Raw genomic sequence first — 9,884 nt, 5'->3', positions numbered from 1 at the left:
TAACCCGAAAACACAACACGAAATCGACACTAACCCGAACAGGTTGACACGACTTTGACACGAAAGTTTTTGGGTTGGGTTTGGGTTTACTCTTTTTGACACGAACCCGAAATGACACGACACGAACATGACTCGAACACGATAATTGCCAGGTCTAGGAGAAAGCATATATGTCTGGCCGCGTTAAGGTGAGATATTAAAGTGCCACGATAATGATGCGATATTCATCTCTAGATGTAAGCTTGTTCCCCATTCCTGAAAGAGATTAGGGGTGGTTGCCATTGGAATTGAACAGGGTTTGCACTTAATCATCTTAACACGATCAAGGATGGAACGGGTATACTTGACTTGAGAAAGATGAATGTTTATCGACGTGTAATGAATTTTAAGATCAAGAAAATAGAAAGCTCAGTCCAAATTTTGAATTGGAAATTCTCGTCCAATAGACATAATTGTAGACTGAATGAGCTCGGGATTGGTTCTAATGATCATAATGCCATCCACATAACAAAGAATGAAGGTTTTTCTTGTACCATTGGATTGAATAAACATGGAGTTGTCAGCTCAAGACATGGTAAAGTTAAGTTTGCCTAAAAAGAGTTTTTATTGCAAGAACCATTCTCGTCGAGCTTGCTTTAGACCGTAAAGATATTTTTGGAGAAGATGTTATATCGCCATATTTGTTTGAGTCTAGAGTATAGTTTTAGCCATATTTATATACTTTTCTAGCCTAATACTCTAGATTATAGTGTCTTTTGCCCCATATTAGTCTGATAAGTCTTTTGAGTTATTTCAAGTACAATAGGGCATTAATCGAAGCAAAAAGGAAAAAAATGAGATTGTAATAGCTCAGCAAGCTACATCACCAGCTCGACGAGGAGCAGTTAACAGAAGTCAACTAACCATTCAGAGTCAAACTTGGAATAAGTCTTTGAAAAACCAAAGCAGCTCGGTGAGCTACGATAAATCAGCAAGTTTATTCCTATCTCGACTTTACTTCGAGAAACCCGATCTAATCCAACTCCAATCACTCTATTACGATCATAAAAAGGCTATAAGACCTAATTGGGCCGGAGGGCGACCACAAGCACTATATAGGGGCTTTGTCTTTGTAATAAGGGGAAATTATCAATAATTGAATTTAGTTCTAGCTTAGTATAGTATACATTATAGTTTCGTTTTCACATACTTTGATTTATCTAGCATGTGACACAGTGCCAAGTATAGATTTAGTTGGGTATGTTCTGAATCATTGTGTAGAACCATGAGTGAAGTGTACTCTCTTACAAGAGAGAATATATCACCCACTTGATTAGTGATGTTGAAAAGCGTGTGTGGCTACACCCGGATGAGGCAATTAGACATTGCTCATTCGAACTTATCATCAGTTCACTAAGAGATTAAGAAATGTCCGACCAACAAATGAGGGTGACATTGTCATGCCTCATGTTGGACATGATATCGTACAACAAGGACAACTTGGGATTACCATTAGGTTTTCGAGTTACAAATATGAAATATCTATCTAGTTTGGGTTGTCATAAATGACTTGCTAGAGTCCACTTATAACTTGATGAAAGTGTCTTTCGGCTCCACTACCAGGATTAGATAGATCCACATGATCGCATATCTATAAAGTCTGGTTAGAATGTACTTTTGGGATTACTTGGAATATACATAATATGTGGATGATGAATCGGGCTTGAGTGAACTAAAATTTGATTAGATTAAAATCTGGTTCAATCCAAGCCGAATAATTTATTTTTTTTTTTTTTGGTAAGAAGGGAAGAAAAAAACAAACAAACAAAAACCTAACCCGGGATCAGTCTAGGAAGATTGACCCAATCCTATCCTCAAGAAGAGAAGGTAACAGAAAAGAAGGAGGAACGGAAAGGGTAGAAACACCTAACATCCCCCCATGCCCAGCAGCTGCCAAACGATCCGCCACACGGTTTTGCTCCCTATAAATAAAGGAGAAGGTAAGAGAATCGAAGGCAGGACGAAGCTTCAAGATGGCTTTAAAGAGATTCTGACTCTTAAGACAAACAGCCTGTCTATCCGAAATCCTGTTGATAGCCTCCAAATTGTCAAACTCCACCGAAAGTCTTTTAACACCCATGCGAATGGCGAGTTTAATGCCAGACAAGATCCCCCAGAGCTCCGCAGTAAAGGAGGAGCCCGTACCTAAGTTATGGGTAAACCCAGCTAGCCAGGCGCCACCAGCATCCCGAAGAACTCCACCAGCAGCAATTCTGCCATTACTAAGGCAGGAGTCATCCGTATTCAACTTGACAACCCCTTCCCTGGGCTTCCTCCAACCAACTAACTGGACCTCTTTAACCGGGGAGGGGTGAACCAGGGGCTCTCCTTCAAAACTCTTTGTAATAACAGAGAGTTTTTTCGAGAAGAGATTATATTTCATAAGATATTATCTCATAAGAGATTATATTTCAATTGATTGAAATATAAATCAGATGATAAATATTTATGATATTAGATATAACAAATAAATAAATAAAGTTATATTTTAATTAGTTGAAATATAAATCAATTTATATATATTTATAATATAAATTGAATATTATTCCTTCGGTTAAGGATATAGTTTGATTTAATTTGGATAAAATAATGATATAATTAAATTAATTTGAAAGATGAGAAATTAAGGCCTTATTTGATAAACCACTTAATTGCTTAAATTAAAATATTAAACACTTATTTAATTTAAGTACGTTTGATAAAGGTTGTTTCTGTACCACTTAAATTAGTTAATTAAGTTAAAAACCACTTATTTTGATAAGTCAAAATATTTAACTTAACATTTTAAGTTAAATATTATGAACTAATATTTTTATAAAAATTAAATCATTCAATATTTTCAGCACTTATAATATTCAGCACTTAAAATTCAGTACTTAATTTTTCAGCACTTAATTTTCAGTTTTATCAAACAGCACCTAAGACTTAATTATGGAATAAACTCTCCCTCTCTTTTTCTTAGGTTGCAGTCCCCTCCCCCAGCCCAAAATTGGGTCTTTTATTTGTTTTGAATTAGTTAGGATTAATTAGATTAAATTCTTAATTGATTAAAATAATTACTAAGAATTTAGGTATAAATAAAAAAAATAATAAGCTTATTTTCTAATCAATCCAAAACCCTAATCATTATTTTTTTTTATGAAAAAAAGTTTAGGTAAGGGTAAAAACCCTAATCATTATTGATTATATAGTTCAAAGTCATTGAACTTTTTTTGTTAGCTAGTTTCATGTACTTGTGATATGAATCCAGAAAATGTAAAAAAGAAGTAAACCATGACCACTAATCCTGAATTCCAACCTCAAACAAAAAAGAAAACCTTATAGTTATTAATATTATCACTGATCAAACAAAGCAGGACTTCATCTTAACATTATCAACATCCAACTTATCTTCAGGGAAATAACACTCCGCATTCTTCCCACTCAACAAATCACATGGTTTAGGACTCACATTACTACTACTCCCCGTCACATTTTTGCAATCCCATTGTACTTTCTTTGCTTTCTTTGCCAATCCAATCCTTACATTTGAAATACAAATATCACTAAATGGAGCTTTCTCAATCCCTTCTAGCTTCCCCGACAACGTTACGTTTTCCGCCACGATGTCTTTGTAATTTATTCCAGTAACGTTAGGCAATGCGTTCGGATCGTACCCTTGGTCAGGGTGCGATCCGTAGGCTCCGGTCATCCAGAAAACGTACTTCATGGTGTCAAGTTTCATTCCCCTTACGAAAATGTCTCGTACGTATGCTCCTCTACCGGGTGAAGTTTTGATTCGGATAGCTGATTCGGTGTTTATTGCTGTGATGTCTTCGGCTCTTACGTCTTCGATTCCGCCTGACATTTCGCTTCCGAGAGCTATGGCTGCACTGTCCAGGGAAATGCAGGTTATTCGCCGAATTACTAGTTGTTTTGTTGGCATTCCGAATTTGATACCGTATTGATCCCACCCACTTTTAACTGCTATGCAATCATCTCCTGATACTATGTAACAGTCTTGGATTCTTGTATTGCTGCATGAATCTGCAAAATCAATTGAACAAACAAACCCTAAAAGTTATAAAAATTATGATTAACCCTAAAAGTTATAAAATTGAACAAACAAAAACCTGGATTAATTCCATCTGTATTGGGGGAATCAATTGGTGAAATAATTGTTAGCCCTTGAATAAACACATAACTGCAAAAAAGAATTCAGAAAAGTGTCAAGATCAACCATAGAAAAGAAGTGCAAAATGTTTATGTGAACACTGTTGTATAAAGAAAAAAGTGGAACCTGCTATATGTAGGATGAACATGCCACGATGGTGAGTTAATTAGAGTAAGATTGGATATCTGAATGTGATTTGAGTACAAAAACTCAATGAGGTAAGGTCGGGTTGATTTGAGTTTATGCTTGTGGAATTTGTCCCACCAAGTTTTTCCCTGCCCATCGATTGTGCCGTTGTTACCTAATCCACATTGATTTATTAATGTCAAAACTTATATATAGCTACACAAAAATCTGTTAAAAACAATGCAATTTTGTAATACTACTCTTGCAATAATACATCCGACCTATCAAAAGAAATTTGATATATATATATCAAAAGAATTATCTATAGGAGATAGAAAATGATTGGTGTAAAGAAATAAACGCATACAAATAACATTAATGTTTGATTAATCACATGTGTTATTCTGAAAATATTGTAGAATTTATCGGAAAGCTAAATTTATTAGATTTACCAGTAATGACGACATCTGTGAGGTTAGTACCGAAGATGAAACTAGTGAACCTTGCTCCGGGGGCGTCTCTTCCCGACCCATAAGAAGGCAATGGAGGGAGAAGAGGCCACTCCGCCTCCGTCTGTGCATAGTTAATAACATAATCAAGTTATAACTTTTTCAATTAAGCACACTCATAATTATTAGAGCACCTTCTATTAGCCTAGATCCAACACTATTTTACATATTGTCGGAATTAGGAAAATGGGTGAATAAGATAATCCAAAACACAGCAATTAAACCATCAAATTAAATTATAAAAGTTAGATGTATCAAAATGTAACTACATGAACCAAAATGTATTATAAAACTGGGGTCAAGGTTTAAACATATCGTATTATATTTTGGTGGTAAAGATGAACAGATTTTCTTACCGGAGAAGCAAGAAGAAGAGCATCTTTATGGAGAAAAAGAGTGAAATAACTAGTGAGGTTAAAAGGTCCAGTTAACCATTTTCCAGGTGGCACTATAAGCTGTGCTCCACCATCTGTTGCATATCGGCTTAGATTCTTTATTGCTGATCGGAATGCATTTGTATTTGATGTTTTTCCATCGCCAACTCCACCATATTCTGTTATAACTGCACTGTGCTTCCGACAATTTATTGCCGGATATTGTACGGACGCCGACGTAATTACCCAATATCCCATCATTACCAGTGTCATTGATACATGAAGGAGTAATTTGGATGTTGCCATTTTGTGAAGAGAATGCAAGTTTGAAGAGAGAGAGAGGTTGCCTTTGATTATATAGAAGTTTTGGAGAGTATTTCATCCATGGCAACATTTCATATTAAGTAACTAAATCCTCCCCCATTATCTTAATTATTAATTCAGATTATGGATTACGATTTTTCCTGATTTCCATACTTTAAAATGTAACCGCCCTTTTTAATTTCTTTTATTGCAATTTCAAACATTTTTTTTTTAATTCAAAACATACTAAAAGGAAAAATCAAGAGGCGGGAAGGAATTACAAGATTATCTTTAAGACTTTGGCTAATAGACTCAAGTATGTGCTCGATGTGATTATCACAGGTCGTCTTATCTTTTTGTTTTTGAAACAAAGGTCGTCTTATCTATGATAATGTGATTCTCTCTTTTAAAGTCAATCATTTCCTTAATAGAAAGATTCAAGGCAATGCTAGATTTGCCTCTCTGAAACTTGATATGGCAAATATTTATGATCGGATAGAATGAGATTTTTTACGGAAAATGATGTTGAAGTTGGGTTTTGATATTAAATTATGCAATGTGTTACTAAGGAAAATTATCATAGTCAAATGGCAGTCATACGATTGGACCTATCTTTCCTCAACGTGGTCTCCATGAGGGGATACTATCTCACGCTACCTTTTCTTGATCTTTGTTGAAGGGTTGTCAACTACATTGTCTAACCTTGAAGATATAAGTCTCATTCACGGTTGCTAGAACGACTCCTTCACCTTCACACCTTTTTTTTTTTTTGTAGATGATAGCTACTTATTTTTTAAAGCAACAATTGAGGAAAGTACAATTATCTCTGACAGTCTTCAAATGTATGAAAGAGCTTCTGATCTGAAAATTAACTTCAATAAGTCTTCTATTTCTTTAAGTAGAAATTGTTCTAGCCTACATGTATTTCTCTAAGCTCTTTTTGGAGGGTCACTCACTCTTCTTCCCCGTGAAAATATCTCGGTCTCCCATCCATTGTGGGTCATAGTAAAGTTCAAGTTCGGTTATATTGAGGATATGGTGTCTTCTCGAATGAAGAGTTGGAAGTCTCACTTTTTGTCTCGCGTCAGGAAGGAAGTTATGCTCAAATCTGTTATTCAAGCCCTTCCTACTTATGCTATGAGCCTTTTTTTGCTTCCTAATCTTATTTGTTCTAATATAGAGAAGATAATGAATTCTTTTTGGTGGGGTTCAGACGGCTCGGATAGAAAGGTTATTCACTGGAAGTCATGAAATAAGTTGTGTGCTCCTAAAAGTCAAGGCGGTATGGGTTTTCACAAATTACACCTCTTCAATCTAGCTCGCATAGATAAGCAAGGGAGGTGCCTTCTGACGAATCCTTCTTCGCTTGTGGCCCATGTTTACAAATCCCGATACTATCCTGCTTCGACGTTCCTAGAAGTTTCCTTGAAAAATAATCCAAGCTATATTTGGCGTAGTATTTTAGCAGCTCGAAATTCAGTGGCCTCATGTGCTTGTCGATCGGTTAGGGAAAGTAAGGAGATTAACATTGGGATGGACCTTTGGCTGCTGGATCCTACAATACGGGTGGCAACAGGGAAGGGATTATCCAAAAAGTGTGGATATCCGAACCGACAGGGACGGGGAATAACCGAAAAAAGTGGGGATGAACATAAATAGGGATGGAGATTGCTATTTCCTCCTCGTGGGGATCCCCACCCCGTTACTGTATAAATCCCAGTGGAGATCCAAAAAAATTCCGAATAAACTTCTTAATTTTTAAAATAAAAAAGGTGGATATATATATTTTAAAACTAAAAAGAAGTTAGATTATTAATTAAAAAAATTACAATTCAGTAATCAGTATTTATTAAAATAAAAGCTAAAAAAATTAAAAGGTTAAAAGGAAAACTTTTCAAGTCAATATTTCCTTACTTCGATTCAATAACCTAATTAATTATTTTACAGGTTTATGAATACTATTGATAAGGACATCTCTAGTTCGAAGGAGCAGGAGCCGAGTCACGCGAAGCTTGGGTTAGATCACGCGGAGCATGGACTCGTTGCGAGAAAAGAAGGAAGAGAGCCACTCGTAGAGGAGAAACTCAGGAGGTCATCCACGCGGAGCGTGGGTACCTTGCTCGAAAGGGAGAAGAGATGCATCTGTAGGGGACCAAGTTCAGGGGGTCATCCACGCGGAGCGTACTTCAAGACACGCGGAGCGTGGATGCCATGGCCAAACTTCCTCGCCAAGTATTTGATGGGGAGACAAGGGCTGAGCCTCCTCTAATTACTGTCTTGCCACTACCGCTTATTTACCTTATTGCCATTACTTATTTCTTACCCCTAATTTACCCATAAAAGTATTACTTGACTTGTAACCCTAGCATGGGCTTTTAGTATTTATCCTTTAATTTAGAGAAGGGGTATAAAAACCTCTCATTTTGTATTGAAACCTAACTATTATTGAATCAAACTTATAGCCTCCATTGGAGCTTGGATTTCTATCCTTTTGGATTTACTCAATCTTCAAGTTTTTCTTGAGAAGATTGCATTCTTTATCGGTTTACGATTAAAACCGTTCACACCGACTTAATCCACATCAACTATTTTACATATTCATATAATTTTCATTTTGATGAACAGTTCATTGGCCTTGGATCATGACCTTTTTCTTTGACATTAAACTATTCTACACCAGAAAATGAAATCGTAATAAGGACCATCTCATTTATTCCTGTTGTGCGGAATTAATGAAAGATGAAATAATAAACAATCGAAAAACACAGATTTACGTGGTTCACCAACGTTGTGTTGGCTAGTCCACGGGCAGAAGGAGAATAGTATTATTAGGAGGCAAAAATCATATTACCATGATTAGGTTTACATAATGGGGTATTTATAATACCCAATCTAACCTAATCCCACTAGGAACCCATGATCCCAATCCCACTAGGAACCCATGATCCCAATCCAACTAGGAATCTGAAACCCAATACTACTCCGAATAGGAAACAAGATATACTGATTCAAGGCATTACGACAAATCTCCACCTTGATTTGAATCCTCCTGAAAACATAACAGATGCACCCATGACAGTGCCAGATGAACAGACTTCTCCCTCTGCCTCAGAGTCGCCCCCACAGGGCAACTAATAATCTCTGACATTTAGCAAGTCCAAACAGTGTTGAAACTTGCTCTGTGGAACAGGCTTGGTAAACATGTCAGCCGGGTTGTCAGCAGTGCCTACCTTCTTCACCTTGACCCTCTTCTCACTTCTCAGAAAATGATACCTCACATCTATATGCTTGGTCCTCTCATGATGAACCTGATCCTTAGCTAAACAGATTGCACTCAAGCTGTCATAACACACTGTAGCCTGATCATGATGTAGACCAAGATCACTAACCAGTCCTTTGAGCCAAATCCCCTCCTTAGCAGCTTCAGTCAGTGCCATATACTCTGCTTTCGTAGTAGACAAAGTAACTGTAGGCTGCAAAGTAGCTTTCCAACTGACAACTGAATTGCCAAGAGTGAAAACATAACCAGTCATAGATCTTCTACTGTCAATATCTCCAGCATAATCAGAGTCTGAAAAACCTATCACCAAACACTCTGGATCACCTCCATAAATGAGACCAACGTCAGATGTACCTTTTAGGTACCGAAAGTGTTGGTCCCGTGTAACGTGACAATATTAATTTCAAGGGGGGGTTAGGAACTATTTAAAAATTTTGTCACTAAGACTGACTTGTTTTTAGCCTAGGACTTTAACTTAGCCTTTTAGCACACTGAAACTGAGTAAATTTCAGATACAAGCTTAGCCAACAGGTGGCTAAGGCTGCTTCTATCCTTGAGTCAGGAAATAACACTTAAGTCTATTCCTGAACTCGGCTTCTCAGTTCACTCAACTCAGCGTAGGTTCTTTTTAGTGTTTTACTAGGCAGTATTTTAAGCAAGCAATGTATAAAGGAGTTAATGGGTTAGAAAGATGTTACTCAGCAGACGTATCCTGGTTCGGCCTCTCCGCCTACGTCCAGTCCCCGGAATTTCTTCTGAGCTTTTCAGAATCCTTTACTGAGCTCTTTAAAGGTAGAGCACAAACCTTTTATAATAGCAACTGAGTATACAAGAGTACCTTCTTCTATTCCTCTACTCAATCCTATTTCTACCGATGAGTACTATAACCGAGTACTCAGCTTCTCCTTTCTATACTTTTAGAAATGATAAGTGTTTTTGTTCTAAACAACAATAGCTAAGAACACTTTAGATGAACTAAGATCACTCTAGACTTTTACACAAGGATTGGAATTGGTGTAAGATTTGCTTTGCTTTTCTAATACAGAACTTCGAATATCAATTTGTTCAGCGTTTCGACTTGATGAAGATCTGCTACGAAT

At 36.7% G+C, this 9,884-nt stretch overlaps 1 protein-coding gene across 1 annotated transcript; it reads right to left on the bottom strand.

The window, feature by feature from the left end:
• Positions 1–3,343: 3,343 nt before the first annotated feature.
• LOC136220646 (probable polygalacturonase) lies at positions 3,344–5,533 on the bottom strand. Its single transcript, XM_066008442.1, has 5 exons — positions 5,184–5,533; positions 4,771–4,891; positions 4,319–4,493; positions 4,152–4,222; positions 3,344–4,065 (listed from the first exon to the last, which is right to left on the bottom strand). Exons 1-5 carry the CDS (start codon positions 5,505–5,507, stop codon positions 3,383–3,385), a joined length of 1,374 nt encoding a protein of 457 aa, XP_065864514.1. The 5' UTR covers positions 5,508–5,533; the 3' UTR covers positions 3,344–3,382.
• Positions 5,534–9,884: the final 4,351 nt, after the last annotated feature.

This window comes from Euphorbia lathyris, chromosome 2 (assembly GCF_963576675.1).
Source record: "Euphorbia lathyris chromosome 2, ddEupLath1.1, whole genome shotgun sequence".
NCBI classification, from domain to species: Eukaryota; Viridiplantae; Streptophyta; class Magnoliopsida; order Malpighiales; family Euphorbiaceae; genus Euphorbia; species Euphorbia lathyris.
This window is presented reverse-complemented; position numbering and strand designations above follow the sequence as displayed.

Excerpts from the sequence above, each read along its gene's own strand:
- LOC136220646 (XM_066008442.1), bottom strand. The coding sequence starts at position 5,507 with ATGGCAACATCCAAATTACTCCTTCATGTATCAATGACACTGGTAATG. Across the intron at positions 4,892-5,183 it reads CTCTTCTTCTTGCTTCTCCG|ACGGAGGCGGAGTGGCCTCT; the intron begins GTAAGAAAATCT and ends AACTATGCACAG. Across the intron at positions 4,494-4,770 it reads CACAGATGTCGTCATTACTG|GTAACAACGGCACAATCGAT; the intron begins GTAAATCTAATA and ends AATGTGGATTAG.